At 36.1% G+C, this 22108-nt stretch overlaps 1 protein-coding gene across 1 annotated transcript in view; it reads right to left on the bottom strand.

Moving 5' to 3' along the window:
* Positions 1-3512: 3512 nt before the first annotated feature.
* CHIC1 (cysteine rich hydrophobic domain 1) overlaps positions 3513-22108 on the bottom strand; it is a 64698-nt gene continuing 46102 nt past the window's right edge. The window contains exons 4-6 of the mRNA XM_041741386.1: positions 11659-11715; positions 11345-11404; positions 3513-9821 (exon numbers count right to left, since the gene is read on the bottom strand). Coding sequence (XP_041597320.1) covers positions 9771-9821; positions 11345-11404; positions 11659-11715 — 168 coding nt within the window. The 3' untranslated portion in view covers positions 3513-9770. The remainder of the gene's footprint in view (positions 9822-11344; positions 11405-11658; positions 11716-22108) is intronic.

The following is a 22108-nucleotide window of genomic DNA, read 5'->3' as shown; positions in this document are numbered from 1 at the left end:
CATGTTCTTCTCATTTAGAACCCTGAATATATCCTGCCAGACCTTTCTGGCCTGCCAGGTCTCTGTGGAGAGGTCTGCTGTGAATGTAATAGTTCTCCACATATAAATTTGGGATCTCTTGTCTCTTGCTGCTTTAAGGATTTTCTCTTTATCTTTGGAATTTGCAAGTTTTGCTATTAAATGTCCAGGTGCTGAATGGTTTTTTTTTAAAGATTTATTTATTTATTCATGAGAGACCCAGATTGAGAGGAGAGGCAGAGACATAGGCAGAGGGAGAAGCAGGCTCCTCACAGGGAGCCCGATGTGGGACTCGATCCTGGATCCAGGGATCACGACCTGAGCCAAAGGCAGGTGCCCAACCGCTGAGCCACCCAGGCGTCCCTGAACAGTTTTTTATTTTAGGGGGGGCCCTATCTCCTCGATCTGAATGCCTGTTTCCCTCCCCAAATTAGGGAAGTTCTCAGGTATTATTTGTTCAAATATGCTTTCTGGCCCTCTGTCCCTCTTGGTGCCTTCTGGAACCCCAATTAAATGTGAATTTTTCGTTCTGAGGGTGTCATTTATTTCCTCATGGTCTTTTATTCTTTTTTTTTTCTCATCTTCCTTCCTTGCCATCAACTTGTATCACTCACTCTTCTGCCTCATTAACCCTTGTTGTAAGGACCTCCAGTTTGTATTGCGTCTCATTTAATGATTTTTAATTTCGGCATGATTAGATCTAAATTGTGCAGTCATGAAATCTCTTGAATACTTCATGCTTTTTTCCTGAGCCACCAGTAGCTTTAGAATTGTGCTTCTGAATTGGCTTTCTGACATTGAATTGTAATCTACATTCTGTAACTCTGTGGTAGCAAGTACTGTTTCTGATTCTTTTTTTTTTTTTTGTGGTGAGTTCTTCCTTTTAGTCATTTTGCTCAGTGCAGAGTGGCTAAAAATGAGTTGTTTTGTTAGAAGCGAAAACTCATCTCTCTGTAATGTTCCAGTCGTTTTGTCTTTATTTTTTTTTAATTTTTTTTATTATTTATTTATGATAGTCATATATATATAGAGAGGCAGAGACAAGGCAGAGATAAAGGCAGAGGGAGAAGCAGGCTCCATGCACCGGGAGCCCGAGGGATTCGATCCCGGGTCTCCAGGATCGCTCCCTGGGCCAAAGGCAGGCGCCAAACCGCTGTGCCACCCAGGGATCCCTCATTTTGTCTTTAAATCTCAGGTCGTAAACTGTGGCAAGAGCCTCGGTGTCCATTGAAAGATGAATGGATAAAGAAGCTGTGGTATATGTATACAATGGAATATTACTCAGCCAGTAGAAACGACAAATACCCACCATTTGCTTTGACGTGGATGGAACTGGAGGGTATTATGCTGAGTGAAATAAGTCAATCAGAGAAGGAGAAACATTAAAAAAATAAATCTCAGATTGAATTCATTGGTTTTCAGGATGATTTGAAGTTTACCTAGGTAAGTTGGTGAGGATAGGTGACTTGGGGACCCTATTCCTCTGCCCTAAACAGCCTATTTTGAAATGTTTAAATTTTCTTTTAGATTAATATCTAAATAATATTAATATCACAACATATTGTGATAAAAGAGAAACAATTAGCAGTCCAATATAAATAACAAAAGATAGGATAGATTTTATGATTCATACCTAGAATTCTTATCATGGAAGTGTCACCTTGGGCAATATTACTCTGCGGAGATAACAAGGTAGCTGCTGCTTTGGGTGTTTGGCCAAACTTTTGTTGCAAAGGTATAAAGATTAGTTCTAAAATAATGTGTTTGTCTTCCCTGCTTGTGGCTGTGTTTCACTAGGTGGTCTTTGATGCCACTATTCTATTTGTAAGCTTGACTAGCTGCATAAACACTATCCATTTATCATACACAGACCTTCAGAGGCATACAATTTGAAATACGCCAATGTTATAGAATCATCTCATGGAAACTTAAACTGTCAGAATTAATTGAGGCTCTAGAGAGTGTCTAACTCAGGAATTATGAAATCAGTAGGTCATTTGTTAAGAAAAGAGTTCCCTCCACCACAAAAACAAAACAAACACCTAAAACCCCAAACACTCTTTCCATCACCACCACCCACTCACCAAATTTTTAAAAAGAATATATGTAGTTACCATGGTTCATATTTTTTCCTTAATTTTGAGACATGAATTCAAGAAATATTTTGCTTTTTACCTATATCATAAGAAAACAACATAACATGAGTTTCAGGGAGACAAGAGTAAATAGTAACGACTGTGGCAAAACAATAAATGCTCCCTCCTAAAAGGGCAGGCTGCCATTCAGCTCTAGCTAATTGTTCACATGTGAAATTTCTCAAAAGAAGTGAGAAATCTGGATTTTTATGTGAAGTCTCTTAAGTGCTGGCAACTATCTCAAAATGTGTGAAAAAAAAGTCTGTAGGTCAAAGACATGTCTGTTGGAGGACTGGCTGTATCTTAGTTTGCAACTCTGATATAACTTAGCCTCCTTCCTGGGGATGATGGATAAAATCAAGCTGAGTGTTCTGATTTTTGCTAGAAGTCACTCAGGCAACAGAACAGGGATCACAATTCAGATTTATGGTAATTACAACTGGAGAATTCTAGTATCCCCCAAAGAATTTCCTACACTGAAGTAGGTAAGTATCCCATTCTGTGTTAAATATTTTTTAATCACAGATATAAAGGCAGCTGGCATCAGCCCTCAATAATAGAAAATGTAATGTAAAAGTATTTCCCACATAGCAGATCCTACTCCACACCCAAGAAATTATCAATAAAAAGTATAGATTTTTACATATCCATATGGTAAAGTTTCAAAAAATAATTTTATTTATTTTTAAGATTTTGAGAGAGAGCAGAGCGAGAGCTAGAGAGCATGATCTGAGACAAGGGTCAGAAGGAGAGGGAGAAGAGGGCTCCCTGCTGAGTGAGGAGCCCCATGTGGAGCTGAATTCCAGGACCTTGAGATAATTATAATTATCAAAGATGATGGGAAGAATTGAATTTTTGTTATATTACATTTTCCTGCTTTGCTGAATTTGCAAAAGTTTGACATAAGTTTAAAAAAATCTAATATTGCATGCTAATCAGCTTGAGTAGCAAATCAGGTAGATATTAACATTTGAATTTATAACTGTTGACAAGAGAGTCAAAACTTTTACCATGTAGCTTCATATTTTAACATTTCCTTCACTAAAAAGTTATGCTTAAGTAAGGTGGAATGCCATATGACTTGACTTTTAATTTTATAGTTCACAGGTGGGCATGCAAAGTAGTTTAGAAACAAATTCTTACTTAGGCAAATACCAAACACTGGGCACAACAAAGGCCTCCAAGGTGAATATATAGTGTGAATTACTTACAGGTTTAGATATAACATTAGCAAGTGCACGAAGATATGCAATATGTATAATACAATTTTTAAAAGGAATCCTTAAGTAACCAACTTAGAATGATGAAAACATAGAAGAGAAGGAAGAAAGGGAGATGTACCAAAGGACACACAATTCATTAACATAGATTTGCACTTTATTGTAATTTTGCATCCTGAGATAATAAAATTTTATATCTGACAAGTGAACAAAAGAAGCAGCAGTGAAAGTTTCAGAGAGGCAAGTGTCCTTCATTTTGGCACAGCTGTAAATAGGTTGAGTTCTTTCAGGGGAGTGACTCTCAAACTAGGGAGAAAAATAAATTCATTCCACAAGGTATGTAACAATACAAGATGCATGAATATTCTTGGTTTGAATGGACATATCCATTTTTATTCTTTTCTGGTAAAGCTGTCCCAGTAGGAATCCTCTGCCAAAAAGTAGAAGTAGGCTTTTCAAACGGATATTTTGATCAATGCCCATTTTCCAGCTACCAGCATTTCCTGTTTTTGTAGCTGAGATTCATATTTGTATGTGGTTAGTCCAAGGAGGGCAAACTAGCTTGTTGATTATATAATTTCAAACATCTGTAATGTGTTCAAAGTTCAGGCATTAAAATAATTTTACACTATATACTTACTAGAAAAATGGAAAATTAAGAAAATTAAGTGAAGTAAAAAGCAACAAAATAAGCAGGACAAAAAGGGACATTTGAGAAATTATTGCTCATAATGAGTTTATACACAGAACTACTTTGAGACTCAGAAATTGATATTTAGTCCAATGCTAGAACATATAACAGTTTCCACATTTGCAATCCTATGTGTGTATGTATAATTTACAAATACACACTCAATCAACTCAATTATCCTGGAACAGAAGAGAACAGAAGGCAGATTCTAATCTGAAGTTATATAGCCCAGTCTAGCCAAAACACACACACACACACACACACACACCACAATTCAGCATTTCATTATTTAGGGACTGGTTTAAGTAACTCGTTGAGAGGGTCAAATAATCTTAGTTCCAAAAAAAAATAATCTTAGTTCCTTTACAAAAGTGGCCTCCAACATTTTCACCATAAGGATCCCTTTATTATTCCTTCCCCATGTTTTGAAGAATTTTATTTACTAAACTGTATGTAATAGCAGGCTTTTTCATTCTTTTATTAATCAAAAGCAGAACTGTCATTCACAACTTCTGATCCGTGTGTGATAACCAGTATTATGTTAGGCAGGATTTAAAAAATCTAAGCAAAATGCATGGAAATTCAATGTTTTAGTTGGCTTATGCAGTAGAAATCTTATGGGTAAATGTATGATTTCTAGTATGCTTTTTGAAGTATTAAAAAAGGTTCAAGGATGCCCTCACTGCTATCTTTATCTGTCCCAAGTTGGGAACCACTGATTTACATCCACCTGCTTTTCCTTCCTAAGTCAAGTATTAACATAACACAATTACTCATGTTAACATATAGGGGATTAATAACAAAATTTACTACTGATAAAACAGATTAACTGCAACACTCATTCTGTAGGGTTTGACTGAGAAAGAAAACATAAAGACTTAAAGGAATCTATTTATAAATTACAAAATTATGATATCCAGTATATATCTTTCAGTCAACTTCAAAAGCACATTAATATGTGAAAAAATCCTCAATTCCCCTGTGAGGTAGGTCCAGATTATTGTCCCCACTTCCACAATGAGGACATGAGGTACAGAGGAATTAAGCAGCAGAGCTAAGAATTAAACCAGAAGTGACTTGGGTTTGAATTCCATACTACTTCTCTTTCCGTCTAATAGCAATTTGTTCCAACAGATCCTTTTGAGGATATGGAACTTAGTAAGACACTGAAGCAGATATTGGATATTAAATTTTTCACATCAATTTCAAAGTGGATCCTCCCATATCTCCATTGTTGTCACAGTTATAATTCTTGCCTGGATACCAAAAACATAGATTCCACATATGCACAGCTCACAGACCTAAATCTTTAGTTCTTAGGGAAATTAAATTTATTTTTATTACCACAGAAGGGCTGATGTCTAGCAGGTATCAGGTTCTTTGAGTCTGTGTGACATGAACACATATCAGCTAGGAGCCAGTTGGCAAATCAAACATTTACTGTGTGCAAGGCACTGTGAGAATTTCCACCAAGGGTAGAAGATCTGAGAAAAATCATTCTGGGATTCTGTAGAGAAAAATTTCCTAAGGATTCCTAGAATCAAAGCATGTTAGGTTATCTCTAATTTTCTGTCCAGCTCTAGGTTCAACCCCATGCTTTTACAGATGAATAGACGGATATGTAATTTAAGTGACTTGCCCAAAGCCCATGATATTAGATCATTTCCTCACTTAGTAAGAACCTGACAAAGTCCACAGAAAATGAATATATTCTCAGGTTGCCATCATCAAAATGAAAATGAAAAGCTGGCTCAGAATCAAAAAAGAGAAATTTGGGGCAAGATATGGATATACATATCTTTTCTTTTTTTTAGTCCTCATGTTACATAAACAAGTATTATTAATAAAATCTATTCCTTTTCTGTGAAAATTTTCCAATAGTTTACCATTTAAAGGAATTCCAACAATTTGTCAATTGGCACAAAATGCAAAATGAATTTTTTAATGCAGAATTTTAATAGGCATAAGAGGACTTAACTTCAATGAATTTGGGGATGTTATAATCAAATTAGCAAAACATATTTCCATATGTGAAACTGCTCAAATGAGTATATATAATTTTTATATCCTTCTAGGTCAACATAGTTAATTCTGATGAAATACTGTTTGGGGTTTTATGTTCAAGTACTGAGGTTTGATTTTAAGTGGTGGTTTATTTGTAAACAAAATTAAAATGCTAATAATTTTTAAAAGCTCTAATACATCTGGAAAAACCCTAGTTGTTCTAAGCCTTACAAATGTTGTTATGGAACATTTGTAAGGATGTGTATGGAACTTCATTCAAATTATGAAAAAATAAGAATAAATTTCATTAAAAATGGTAGGGTGCTAAATATTAACACAGATTAATTGATCACATATTAGTGTTTATAGATAATAATATAAATAGTATGTACATTAAATACTTAAGTGGATTTTGGTAGGGCTTCAATCCAAGACCACTGTTCTTCTAGAACCATATTAAATTACATATTTGCTAGCATTAGAATTATACCAGTTTTATAAGTGATTGATAGTCCAGTTCTGTAATATTTTATTACTAACATATATGATTAGGGGAAAACAAGGAAATAGGCTTTAAGTAATAGAAGAAATATAATATGCTAATGAAATATTGGTATATTTGAAAAAGATGGTTTTAAATTTCATGATCTGTCAATTTATCCATTCTGTTTCCTTCAAAATAAAACGTTATCTTTGTTGAAAAAAGACAAGGCACTTCTCCATCTAATTCTAACATCTGACTACAATGGTCTCTTTCTTAAATTAATATAGTGGGTAGGAGGGAACAAAAAGTAGTTGGAAAAGGTTAGGCCTTAATTTCTTTTTATACATAATTTAGGTGTTTAAAGGGGCATTGAGAATGGAGATGTGCAACGGAATGTTAGAGAAGGAACAGTTTTAACTTGTAATTTCAAAGCTTTGTGAGATCTATGTACTTTGGCAAATAGATGTTATTTTCTCTGGAACCTACCACAGCAGGTTTCATAAAAGAATATCATGTAACAAAGAAATTCAACTTTCTTCAACCTAAAAACAGCTTTCATAAGAATATTCTACTAACTTGATGGAAATATCCAAGTATGTTTTATCCTGAGGATAAAAGAAAAAAAGGCCAATGGGGGAAGAATTAATGATCACACAGTGTACTTCATCATTATACTTCGACAATGGTGAATTCATTGCTGCCAATTTCATTGAAAACATCCCCCTCCAAAGCAGTCCAAAATACTCAACTGCTAATTAGCCCCCTACATAGGAAAATAGTTTGAAAAAACAATCATATAAGAAAGAAAAAAGAAAATTGGGTATTTTCTGAGTAGTTCAAATAAGTAAGATAAGCCAACCAGCATAATGAGCAATAAAACAATAAATTTAAAAACAATTAGAGTAGGTTTAAAAATTAAGTTTACAAACACTGGCAAATTATTTTTATGACAAATATTACTGTAACTTGAGTTATATTCTGTCACCTTCAGATGCACTCTATTTCTGTCTCGATATTTGTTTCATGGAAACAATTCACCACTTCTTGCTGTTCTTTGAGCAAACCAAGTGTGATTTATACATGGCAGAAAAAGTTACTATGACCAAATTCTAAATGTACAGAAGAAAATGAGATTTTAAGGATTGACACTCAAAATTATTCTATCATTGCTAATTAGAAATTTCATACTGTTCTGGAAAACAATTTTGGTATTAGTCACAGTTTGAAGCATAAACCTGATGATATTAGCTGGAGCATAAACCACAGATAAAATTATTCCCTGACCTTAGCTATAAAACAAGACATTTGGTATGCATTTTCAGAGGTTTCCACCTTGTCTATAAAAATACATATTTAATTTTGCAGCAGACAGACAAATGATATTTGCAGGCACACATATTACAAGTTAGAAATTCTGGGTGGCTTGGTAGCACAGGGGTAATGGCGCTCTACAGTGGGAGGTGAAAAAGTGTGCAAACAATTAGAGTCATATCAAATAGTGTCTCTTTTTTCCCTCTTCTTTTACTGGTCCAGGACTATGGATTTCAAATTAGGCATGAATTTTAAAAGTGACTTTAAAAGACTTGAACTTGTATGAAAAAATGACTGTTCTCTTCACTGGGATAAATGTTTACCTAAAAATTTTTACTGAATGTACTAAGTAAGAGTTAAGATGACAAATAGGATATTACTGAATCTCAGATACTTTTAACTTATTTTTAGCAACAGGAATTACAAATAATGCCTATATACAGGCATACATTTGTAGTTGAATTAACACAATATAAAGCTTTAATTATGTTAAAAAATCAAACTAAGTGTGGTGTTCTCATTCATCTTGTGAAGAGAAAAAGAAAAATAGGTACATATCAATAAAAAGGCTACATGTGTGGTGAATTTATAAACGAAAATACTTTTGTCTAAGTACCTATCTTTCCTCATTAATAATATCCAAATGTTTAAAAAAGATGTTCAAAAAATAATATTTTTATCAATTATGAATCAGCCACGAAGTATTCTTTAGATACAGCTTCTCAATTAGCCTTCTCTTTCCCAAAACAAAATATCAGAACTCCAAAAAGGGATTAGCAGTGGCTTTGAGTGAGGATCTAGACACCTCCCAGGACATCTGAAATCTTGAAAACACTCCTTTAAGATCATAATTGTGTATATTTTCAAATGAGGGAAAGGATACATAATGGGAAATAAATAAGGACAGTGAGGCTATGAAATGTGTCAGATGTCAAATGAATTTTTGGGGGGTGGGAGTGGAGGAAAAAATGGGAATTACTGGATTAAATGGAAAAACTAAGGTTCTTGGTTTCAGGTGCAATGCAGAATATATCAGACAATGATTTTAATTTTAATCCACTCGTTAACAAAGGGTAATCCTGCCCTACACCTGAAATTTTTAACAAACTCATTATGGCTCTGCCATAAAACAGCATGTTAACAGTCTATACATTCAAGAGGATGCTTGCAAACTTCATTCATATTAAAACCTATGCAGATTTGTTGGCAATACAGTAAGAGTAATATTACATTCTGTAAACCATGGCATATCACATTTTATGTTATGCAAAGAGACAGTATTTACAAGTTTTTTAAGAGTTTAAATATTTTATCCACTAACATAAGTGATAATTTAGCAAAGTGCAGGACAAAACCAGTGCTATTAATTGCATGTCCTTTAAAAGCAAGTAAGAGTAAAACCATTTCTAAAAGCTACCAAAAGCTAATTTACTTATGTCCAGTAAGGGATTACAGAGCATTAAGTAGCCTAGAAAACTGATGCATATTTAGAAACAGTGAGTATGAAAATTATAAGGCAGCATGCTCAGAACAAATTTTTGTTTTTGTTTTTTAAACACCAGCACTGATGTTTTATCTTTAGTGGCAACTATATATATACATATACGTCTCTGTGTGTGTATTTATTTAAAAACTGAGAGTGCAAAACACAAGCTTCATTTAACAAAAAAAAAGATGTGCAAATTTTCTTCTTAAACCAACACAAATAAAAGAGTAAAGGAGAATATTCTAAGGAAGAAGAAGAAGAAGAAGAAGAAGAAGAAGAAGAAGAAATAATAATAATAATAATAATAATAATAAAGAATAAGTTGAACACAGTAAAGGAGACCATCTTCATTCCAAAATCATCTACAAGGCACTAAGGGTAGGAAATGACAAGTAACACAGAAGTGACTGAATCAAATTCCTCAGTCAGGCCGGAATATGGGATATTTTGGTAAGAATTCTATTAGTATTACCTGTAAAATAAAAACAAATAAGAATATATTGACAAAATAATTTTCATTTACTAGAACATATATAACCCAAGAAGTCTATAATCATTTTTCACAGGATTATACTTTGGTCCTCTGTATAAAGCAAGTGAAATATATAAAATGGTTATAGAAACAATTTACTACAAGTTATCATTAGATTAGCAATTAAACTGGCAAATATAACTATTTATTGTAGCTAAGTTTCTATGACCTAATTTACAATAGTTATTTGTTTAGGTGCAGAAAAGTAAACCCTCTTACATTATCATCTCCTTCTACACCTCCCCCCCTCCCCTTTTTTTCTAACAAAGTAGAAGGGATTAAAACTGTTTTATACAGATTTGAAAAAATATCTTTATGTATATTACATCTATATATTTTTCAATTAAAGCAGTGATAATGGTTATTACTACCTTTTACAAGTTGTTTGCAAAAATAATAAAGTATCCAAATGGATTGATTAAAACATTTTAATTAAAGAAAGGCTAGAAATATAATAAGAACCTAAGGTATTTATAAACATAAATTTATACATTAAATTTATATTTAATATTTTATTTATAAATTTAATGTATAAACTTATAATACATTATATAAAGTATTTATCTATAGTGGATTTTCGATTTGTGGTCATTTGCACATTTTTTCCCTAGCTATTCAAAGTGGAGAAAACTAACATGATAATCCTTATTTATGATATGGAAATGGGATGTTTATACAGTAAATATATACTATATGCCAACAACTTGAAGCTTAGATAAATTTCATATTATTCTGAATGTTTTTTTATTTTTTTAAATATTTTATTTATTTATTCATGAGAGACAGAGAGAGAGAGAGAGAGAGAGGCAGAGACACAGGCAGAGGGAGAAGCAGGCTCCATGCAGGAAGCCTGATGACGGACTCATTTCTGGGACTCTGGGATCAGGCCCTGAGCCAAAGGCAGACAGACGCTCAACTGCCGAGCCACCCAGGTGACTCTCTTTTGAATGTTTATGATGCTGAAGTTACCATATTGGCTATATGTTGTGTTTTGTGATTAAGATTGTATAGATTTCAGTAAAAAAAAGCCTATGATTTCTTTATTAAAAATTAAATGTTAGCTAAGACAAAAACCAGGAACATGAATTCAGAATTCAATTACTATTTTATGCAAGTTTTGTCAAGATCGCATTTAGAAATACTTTGTTCAACAGCAGCTGTGCCCATTACCATATGTGATGGTCTATACCTATATGAAAAGATTAAGGTTGTACCATGTTTTCATTGGAGAATACTACCTGAGATTTTTCTCGGATCTAAGTAATTACTAGCCTTCAAGATATTTTATGTTGGCTATAAATCTAAGGAAGATGGAAGGAAATCTCTATGTTCCAAATGACAAAAGTTTAGGCTGAGTAGAGAAAAGGTAGAAAGAAGAACTGACAAATGATAAATAAGCATGGCAAAATGTAACATTTAGAATGGAATCCAAAAAAAGTAATTAGAAACAACAGCATACTTACATATTCCATCATATTGCTAGTTTCGCATTTCCTTTTAGTCAACTTCCAGTGCAAAGCAAGCTAAGAAAGTACAGTTAAGAATTTTAATATCAACTTATATTATTACCTATAACATTAGAATAAATCACTGAGAGCCATCCAGGAATAAGCATAAGATACATAATATAACATTTAAAAACAACTTGTAAAGAATATACATTAAAATTGAATATTAGTTCTTTAATCCATTCTTTTGTGGCCTGAAAAATTCCCATTTTTTAAATATAATAATGCAAATATATAAATGGGGCATTTACTTGCTTAAACTTTCTTACCTTGTGATATAATCTGTTATTTTCCCATTCTAATAACTTCTGAATTGATCTTCTGGTCTAAGAGAAAGAATCAAGACTTTGTTACAAGATGAAATGAAGAACTTTGTAAATTATGTGTATCTATATTTTTCTGCTTATTTGTAAAATCCAATTATTTTCTCTTCTTGTTTTTCCTTTAGAAATCAGAAAAAAGCAATGTAACTCACAGAAACTTCCAAAAGAGGAGTAATATTATGAGCAATTATTATACTGTTAATATAAGATCTCTCTCTCCCTCTCTTCATACACCCACACCTATATATATGAGATTTTAGTATATGCTTTTCAAAATGAAATATGTACAAATTGTTCTGTGTTATGCATTCATCAGATTATTGTGAAATCATTACCGATACCACTAGTAGTCCATTTATGGACTTAATCTTGACTTTCACATACCTTTCCATAGGGTTACTTTTTCTATATACATGTAATATGCCAAGTTAATCTGAATCCTCACAGAAAGCTTTCTCATGAGGTCCTAGCACAATGCCTGGCATATAGTAGTCACTCGAGGCAAAGTATACAAACTGAATGAAGCAAGCCAACATATATCAGAATTTCCACTGAAAAGAACATGTTAAAAACAGCTAATCAGAAAAATTGTATTTAAAGGAAAAATATCAATGAGAAGCAGCACAGTCCTAAACAAGGGGACAGAGGGTGAATTTCTCTATTTGGAGTGCACATATTTTGTAGGGAGGAAGAAAAGTTTGCAAAACCTTCAAAAAATTAAAATAAAAGATTATACATTTTCAACTCTTATTTGGAAGAGCTGGTTTCTGATAAAGAAGTCATTGTTACTTTTTTTAAAGATTTTATTTATTTATTCATGAGACACACACACACACAGAGAGAGAGAGAGAAAGAGAGAGAGAGAGAGAGAGAGAGGCAGAGACACAGGCAGAGGGAGAAGCAGCTCCATGCAGGGAGCCTGACGTGGGACTCGATCCTGGGTCTCCAGGATCAGGCCCTGGGCTGAAGGTGGTGCTAAACCGCTGAGCCACCCGGGCTACCCAAATTTTAAAACTACTTAAAATTAAATGACATACAAACTTGTATCTATAATGATTTCCAAAGCACCAACATAAGAAACTACTCTATTTGTTTAATTATGTAAGCTAACAATCAATGGCAATTGTATTCAGCTCATTCACAGTGGGCCAGATCAGCAACAATGCCAGCTAGAGTATACCTTAGGGCTACTGTACTTGATAGAATCCCTGTAAACAAAATCAGATGGGTAACAAAGAGACTGAATTAATAATTATAAATCTTTTTGCAAAGAAAAACCCAGGTCCAGATGGTTTCAATGATGAGTTCTACCAAACAGTTAAAGAGGAAATAGTGCCATGAATACAAACACAAACTCAACAAAATACTAGCAAACTGAATCTAACAACGTATGAAAAAGATTATATATTATGACCAAGTGGAATTTATTTGAGGAACACAAAAATAAATTGGTACAATATTAATAAAGGAAAAAATGACATGATCATCTTCATAGTTTTAGAAAAAGCCCTGGACAAAAGCCAGTATCTATTCATGATAAAAATCCTACAAAAACTAGGAATAAATTTAAACTTCCTCAACTTGATAAAGGTCATCTATGAAAAAACTGCAGCTAATATACTTAATGGAGAGAGATTGTTTTCCTCTTTAGATCAGGAAAAAGGGATGCCTGGGTCGTTCAATGGTTGAGCATCTGCCTTTGGCTCAGGTCATGATCCAAGGGTCCTGGGGTGGAGTCCCACATTAGGCTCCCTGCAGGTAGCATGCTTCTCCCTCTGCCTCTCTCTCTGTGTCTCTTATGAACCAATACATAAAATCTTTAAAAAAAAGTTCAGGAAAAAGACAAGAATGTCTCTTCTCACTACTTTTATTAAACATTGTACTAGAAAGTATAGTGTGGGCAATTAGATGAAAGTAAGAAATAAAAGGTATCCAGATTGGAAAAAAAAAGTGAAATCATCTTCATTTGTAGACATGATCCTGCATAGAGAAAACCCTAAGGGATTTGAAACTATGCTCCATAGGGTTAATGAAGTTAAAACGGTCACCAGCAAGACCCTCAGTGACTACTCCTTCTTCACAAGAATGTTATCCTTATCTTTTAGAGGCAAACAACAGGAAGAGCTTGGGTAGGCTTAGACTAGTTTGAGCTTGACCACAGACTCACACTTGTGCAGATGGACCATGGAATGTCTGACAGTAACTTCTACTTCATTATAATCTCTGCCCAAGAAGGAATACAAACCTCATTAGCATAACATACAATGCATGTAAAGGCCTATTTCCTAAATACGCGTATATGATAAACCTCTACATGCAACGACAAATCCCTCCCCAACTTTTCTGAATATTCATCCTATCCCTAAATAAAAGAAATCCATTTATCTCCACTCAGGAGTCATGGCTTTGGAAGCTATTTCTCATGATTTCCTTATTTGTTGAAGTAAAGTTTTCTTTGTGTGACAACTTCACCTGTTTGTAACTCACCAAGGAGTGAACACTTTAGTTGTTAGGTTACAAATTCACTAAAACATTACCTGAATAAGTAAATTTAAGTTTGCAGGAAATGAGATGTTGATAGGTAGAATTCTGGCCTCCATGATCTTCACCTCCTGGAGTTATAGCTGTGAATATGTTACACTACATTGCAAAAGGGATACTGAAGATGTAATTAAAGTTACTATTTGGCTTTAAAATAGGGAGAGATTATCCTGGATTACTATAGTGGACCTGATGTAATCTTAAAAGCTCTTAAAAGTAGAGAACTTTTGGGGCACCTGAGTGGCTCAGTGGTTGAGTGTATGCCTTTGGCACAGGTTGTAATCCTGGGGTCTTGGGATGGAGTCCCACATCGGACTCTCTGCAGGGAGTCTGCTTCTCCCTCAGCCTATGTCTCTGCCTCTCTGTCTGTGTCTCTCATGAATAAATAAAATCTTTAAAAAAGAGCAGAGAACTTTTTCTGGCACATGGAAGGACAATCAGAGGGATTTGAAGCATAAGAAGAATTCAAACCACCATTGCTAGCTTTAAGACAGAAAGGGCCATATAAGAAGGAAATGATTTCTGCCAAAATCTGAGTGAGTTTGTAAGCAAATTCTTTCCCTGAATCTCTAGAAAGAAATACAGCCCTGCCAGCACCTTGATTTTGAACTTGTGAGATCCTAATATGAGAACTCAATTCAGCCACGCTCAGACTTTTTTTTTAAGATTTATTTACCCATGAGAGACAGAGAGAGAGAGGGAGAGAGGGAGAGAGGGAGAGAGAGAGAGAGAGAGAGAGAGAGAGAGAGAGAGAGGCAGAGACACAGGCAGAGGGAGGAGAAGCAGGCTCCATGCAGGGAGCCTGATGCCAGACTTGATCCTGGGTCTCCAGGATCACGCCCTGGGCCGAAGGCGGTGCTGAACTGCTGAGACACCTGGGCTGCCCACACGCTCAGACTTCTATGAAATAATAAAAGGAATTGTTCTAAGCCATTAAGTTTGTTACACTAGATAGAAAAATATAAGGATCAACCTATAAAAATCAATTGTATTTGTATACACTAGTAATGAACAATCTGAAAAGGAGAGTAACAGACCTTTTACAATATATTAAGAATAAAGTATTTAGAAATAAATTTGATAAAGGAAGTATAAGACTTATAAATTGAAAAACAAAAAAAAACTCTCCTAAAATACCCTAAAGAAGAGGTAAATAAATGGAGAGATATCCTATGTTCATGAATCAGAAGACTCATGGAATAGCATTCACAACAATGATGCTGGAACAATTGGATATCCAAAAGAAAAATTATAAACTCAGATACCTATCTCACACCATGCACAAAAATGAATTCAAAATGGATCAAAGACCTAACCATAAGAGGTAAAATTTTAAAACTATAATATAGGAGTAAATCTTTGTGATCTTGAGTTAGGCAAAGCCCTTTTAGATATGATGCAAAAAGCACAAGCAAGAAAAATTTAAATATGACCTAATCAAAATTTAAAATTTTTGTGTGTCAAAGATATCAAGAAAGTGAGAGTCCTTCCAGAATGGCCATGTGAGGATCTTAGGAAAATCTCTTCCTTGTAGAGACAACTATTAAACTGATCAGTATTAGCAAGGATACTCAATCAAATGTTCCAGAGACTGATCAAAGGGATTACAATAGATTGAGAAGTATTTATTCAACAAAGTTATAGATAATAGCTAAGAATACTGGGAGGCCTTGGTAATGATGCTAGGCAATACACCCATATCTCCATTGCTCTACCTTGTGGAAACACTATTTTAACAAGGTTGGGAGCTGAGTGCCAGGTGGTTCCCCAAAGCTCCTAGCTCCCTGGAGTGGAACTGCTTTGCTGGGTAGTTTCGGCACGGCAACAACTCTGTGTTGCAGAAAGTCTACATTGCATGGGTTGTGGCAGCAGGGGAACATCCACTTCCCTACTGTCAACTTTGCAAAATTGGCAAAACAGTTGGTGAAGAGAGCAGTCCCTCTTTTTGGCACATATCCATATTGTGGGAAAACTGATTTACTTGGCTAGACCACTAAGTGGCAGTTCCCATCTTCCAAGGGCAGACATATTCTGGGTAGATTTGAAAGATGGTGAATATTAGCAGATCACACCCTCTGGCTCTGGGCTAAAAAAACCCACAGCTAATATCATACCAAATAAGAAAAAAATCATAAGTCCCAAAATTATACCAAAGACTGAAAGTTTTTCTTCTAGGACAGGAAAAAGACAATGATGCCCATGTTTGCCACTTCTATTCAAGACACTACTGGAAATTCTAGACAGGTCAGTTAGGCAAGAAAAGCAAAGACATTTAAATTGGAAAGGAAGAAGTAAAATTATCTCTGTTGGCAGGTGATATTATCTTATGTGTAGAAAATCCAAAAAAAAAAAAAATACAAAAAATCTGTTAGCGCTAACAAATTCAGCAATATTTCATGATACAAAATCAACATGCAAAATTCAGTTGCATTTCTACACAATAATAATTCAAAAAAGAAATTAAGAAAATAATTACATTTACAATAGCACCAAAAAAAATAAAATACTTAATAATAAACTTAAAGAGGTGAAAGACTGGTAACACAGAAAACTACAAAACATTGTTAAAAGAATTTAAAAACCTAAATAAATGTAAAGGCATCCTATGTTCATGGGCTACATGACTTAATATTGCTAAGATGACAGTGTTGTCCAAAATGATCTATAGATTCAATGGAATCCTTATTGGAATCCCAGTGACTTTTTTGTAGAAATAGAAAAACATCCTAAAATTCATATGGAATCAAGAGACCACTATTAGGCAGCAATCTTGAAAATGAACAAATATGAAAGACTCACATTTCCTGATTCCATAACTTATTACACAGCAATAGTAACCAAAACACAAACAAACAAACATGGTACTGGAATAAAGATAGATATATAGACTAATGGAATAGAGTAGAGCCCAGAAATAAACCTTTGAATGTATACGGTCAACTTCAACTGTTTTTTGACAAGAGTGCCAACCATCCAATGGGGGAAAAGGAATAGTCTTCAATAAATGCTGCAAGGAAAACTGGATATCAACATGCAAAAAATATTAAGCTGGACCCTACATTTACACCATATACAAAAATTAACTCAAAATGGACTAAAGAACCAAACATAAGAGTGAAAACTATAACTATAAACATATATATATATATACCAGAATATAAACGATTTTATTTTATATATAAACCAGAATATATAAAAACTGCCCCAACTCAACAACAAAAAACAGCTTAGATGCAAAATGAACAAAATACCTAATACTAGAAATGGCCAATAGCACATGTAAAAATGCTCAACCCTAGTCAGAGAAATGCAAATCATAATCACAGTAAAACAACACTTCACACCTATCTGAGTGGCTATTACCAATACAATGGAAAATAGCTAATGTTGGTGAAGATCTGCAGAAATTGGAATCTTTGTGCGTTACTGATGGGAATGTAAAATGGTGTAGCTCCAATGGAAGTTTGGCAGTTTCTCAAAAAGTTAAATAATTGCCATGTGATCCAGCAATTCTACTCCTATGTATAGTTCCCAAAAGAACTGAAAGCAGGACTTGACCAGATATTTGTATGGCAATGTTAAATGCAGTATTATTCATAATAGACAAAAGGTAGAAAGAATTCAGGTGTCCATCAACTGATGAGTGGATAAACAATGTGGAATATATATAGAATGGACTGTTATTCAGCCAAATAAAGGAATGAAGTTCTAAAACATGCTATGACATGGATGAACCTTGAAGACATTATGCTAAGAGAAATAAGCTAAGTGATTTAATGCCAAGACAAATATGGAATTACTCTATTTATATGAGGTATCCAGGATACGCAAATTTGTAGATATAGAAAGTAGATTAGAGGTTATCAGGGTCTGAGGGGAAGGGGAATGAGGAGTTATTACTTAATGTCTACAGAGTTTCTGCTAAAAAGTCATGAAAAAGATTTGGAAATAGGTAATAGTACTTACATTGTGAATGTAATTAATGCCACTAAATCCTTAAAATGGTAAATGTTATGTGTATTTTACCACTATAACACATTTTCAGAAAAATCCAGTAAGCACAGTAGAAACCAAAAAAAAAAAAAAAAAGATATCATTAGCTGACCAAAATATAAGTAATTTCTGTACAATATAGATGACCCCATCCTTAAATGAAAAACTGAACTCTAAAAAATTATAGCCTGACTGCAGACATCTTGGTATGAAGGTATAGAAGCCTGAAAAAGAAGTAAAGATGAATTTAAAGTAACTTTAAATGTGCACAGCAAGGAGGACATATGCACCCAAAAGAAATTAAGATTCTTTTTTTTTCAGATTTTCTTTATTTATTCATGAGAGACACACACACACACACACAGAGGCAGAGACACAGGCAGATGGAGAAGCAGGCTTCATGCTGGGAGCCTGACGTGGGACTCAATCCCGGGTCTCCAGGATCACGCCCTGGGCTGAAGGCAGCACTAAACCGCTGAGCCACCTGGGCTACCCAGAAATTAAGATTCTTATAATAAAGGAATATAATATGCCATGCCATGACCAGAAATTTAAAAAAGAAATTATGTTGTCAATGGCTCATTAATATCTACAAGGAGACAAATTATTAAAAATCAAATGGAATTCTGGAGTTGAGAAGTACAAAACTGATATAAAAGAAGAGAAAATAAGTTTGAGCTGAAGAATAATCAGTGAACTTGAAGACAGATCAGAAGATAATATGTAATCTCAAAGCACAGAAAAATAGAATGAAGGAAAATGAAAACAGCCTCAGAGAAATGTCAGACATCATTAAAGGCACTAACATACATATATTGGGAGTATCAGAAAAATACGAAAACAAAACAGAAGAAATACTTAAAGAAATAATGTGAAAATTTCTACATTTAGTGAAAAACACTTATATTTCTAGGAAGCTAAAGAGCTCCAAGCAGGAATAAACCACAAGGAGATCCAGAGCAGATACATAACAGTATATATTGAAAAACAGAAAACAGAAAATCATGAAAGTAGCAAGATAAAATGACTCATTACTTACAAGGAAACTACAGTAGGATAAATAGCTGATGTCTGATTAGAAACAATGTAAGGGGGCACCTGGGTGGCTCAATGGTTGAGCGTCTGCCTTTGGCTCAGGGCATGAACAAGCTTGAAAAGGATGGGGGCAGCCTGGGTGGCTCAGAGGTTTAGAGCCTGCCTTCAGCCCAGGACCTGATCCTGGAGACCCAGGATCTAGTCCCATATTGGGATCCTTGCAGGGAGTCTGCTTCTCCCTCTGCCTATGTCTCTGCTTCTCTCTCTGTGTCTCTCATGAGTAAATAAATAAAACCTTTTAAAAAAGAAACAATATAGGACAGAAGACAGTAGGATAAAAAATTGAAAGTGATGAAAGAAAAAAAGATTGTCAACCAAGAAATCCATATGCATCAAAATTAACTTTAGAAAATTAAGGTAGGAGGAGGGGCAAGATGGCGGAAGAGTAGGGTCCCCAAATCACCTGTCCCCAACAAATTACCTAGATAACCTTCAAATCATCCTGAAAATCTACGAATTCGGCCTGAGATTTAAAGAGAGACCAGCTGAAATGCTACAGTGAGAAGAGTTCGCGCTTCTATCAAGGTAGGAAGACAGGGAAAAAGAAATAAAGAAACAAAAGGCCTCCAAGGGGGAGGGGCCCCGCGAGGAGCCAGGCTAAGGCCGGGGCGAGTGTCCCCAGGACAAGAGAGCCCCGACCCGGAGAAGCAGGAGCTGCACCAACCTTCCCGGGTGGAAAGGGGCTCGCAGGGAGTTGGAGCAGGACCCAGGAGGGCGGGGATGCCCTCAGGCTCCCTGGGACACTAACAGGCACCTGTGGCGCGCGCAGGAGAGTGCGCCGAGCTCCCTAAGGGCTGCAGCGCGCAAGGCGGGACCCGGAGGAGCTCGGAGGGGCTCGGGCGGCAGCTCTGCGCGGAGGGGGCTGCGCGGCTCCGGGAGCAGCTCGGCGGCAGCTGGGGCAGAGGAAGAAGCTCCGTGCGGAGGGGGCTGCGCCGCCAGAGCGCGAATCCAACAGCGCAGGCCCCCAAGCACAGGGCACCGGGACACAGCCCAGGATCCAGCCTCCCCCCGGGACAGGCAGAGGCCGGGAGGGCCCAGGACAGCATGGACACTCCTGCCCGGGGCTGAGCAGATCAGCGGTCCCGCCCCGGAGCCTCCAGGCCCTGCAGACGGAGAGCCCCGGAGTTACTGCGGGGGCTGCATCCAGATTTCCAGAGCTGCCCCCGCCACTGTGGCTGTTCCTCCTGGGGCCTCACGGGGTAAACAACCCCCACTGAGCCCTGCACCAGGCAGGGGGCAGAGCAGCTCCCCCAAGTGCTAACACCTGAAAATCAGCACAACAGGCCCCTTCCCCAGAAGACCAGCTAGACGGACCAGTTCCAGAGGAAGTCAAGGGACTTAAAGTATAATCAAAAGATACTCCCCCGTGTTTTTTGTTTTTTTTTGTTTTGTTTTGTGTTTTTCTTTCTTTTTGATTTCTGATTGCTTCCCCCACCCCTTTTTTTCACCTTTCTTTCTTTTTCTTTCTCTTTTTCTTCTCTTTTTTCCCTTTTTTTCTTCTTTCTCTTTTTTCTTTTTCTCTTTTCTTTCCTTCTCTTGAAGAAACCCCACACCCCCGCCCCCGTGAGTGGGACCAGGCCTAACCCAGAGGCAGCCCATCCAGGCGCCTCCCATGAATTCAAGCAACAAAAACATTCTGTTTTTCCGAGATAAGAAAACTATCCCCCCGCTCGCCCTGACTGGAAAAGTCCCTGAACATGGTCGTGTTGACCTTCAAAGAAATCAATCATGTCATAACCCGAATGCTATGCTACTCTCGCGGTTTTTTGCCTTTAAAAGATGCCTGTAATTGCTAATCGGCGCTCTGCCACCTCTGAGGCGGAGAGCCCGTTTGCGCAAACGTCCAATAAACCCTCTTGCTTGTTGCATCTGCCTGTCTGGGGTCTGAGTCTCTGGGGCGTCCACCGGGACACGTTGGCACCCGTGAGCCAGGGTCCAACACTCTTTTTCTCCTTTTCCCAATACAACTTGTTTTTGGCAACTCTGCACTGAGCAAAATGACTAGAAGGAAAACCTCACCTCAAAAGAAAGAATCAGAAACAGTCCTCTCTCCCACAGAGTTACAAAATCTGGATTATAATTCAGTGTCAGAAAGCCAATTCAGAAGTGCTATTATAAAGCTACTGGTGGCTCTAGAAAAAAGCATAAAGGACTCAAGAGACTTTATGACTGCAGAATTTAGATCCAATCAGGCAGAAATTAAAAATCAATTGAATGAGATGCAATCCAAACTAGAAGTCCTAACAACGAGGGTTAACGAGGGGGAAGAATGAGTGAGTGACATAGAAGACAAGTTGATGGCAAAGAGGGAAACTAAGGAAAAAAGAGACAAACAATTAAGAGACCGTGAAGACAGATTAAGGGAAATAAATGACAGCCTGAGGAAGAAAAACCTACGTTTAATAGGGGTTCCCGAGGGCGCCGAAAGGGCCAGAGGGCCAGAATATGTATTTGAACAAATCCTAGCTGAAAACATTCCTAATCTGGTAAGGGAAACAGACATTCAGATCCAGGAAATAGAGAGATCCCCCCCCCCTAAAATCAATAAAAACCGTTCAACACCTCCACATTTAATAGTGAAGCTTGCAAATTCCAAAGATAAGGAGAAGATCCTTAAAGCAGCAAGAGACAAAAAGTCCCTGACTTTTATGGGGAGGAGTATTAGGGTAACAGCAGACCTCTCCACAGAGACCTGGCAGGCCAGAAAGGGCTGGCAGGATATATTCAGGGTCCTAAATGAGAAGAACATGCAACCAAGAATACTTTA

This window comes from Vulpes lagopus, chromosome X, assembly GCF_018345385.1.
Source record: "Vulpes lagopus strain Blue_001 chromosome X, ASM1834538v1, whole genome shotgun sequence".
Lineage (NCBI taxonomy): Eukaryota > Metazoa > Chordata > Mammalia > Carnivora > Canidae > Vulpes > Vulpes lagopus.
This window is presented reverse-complemented; position numbering and strand designations above follow the sequence as displayed.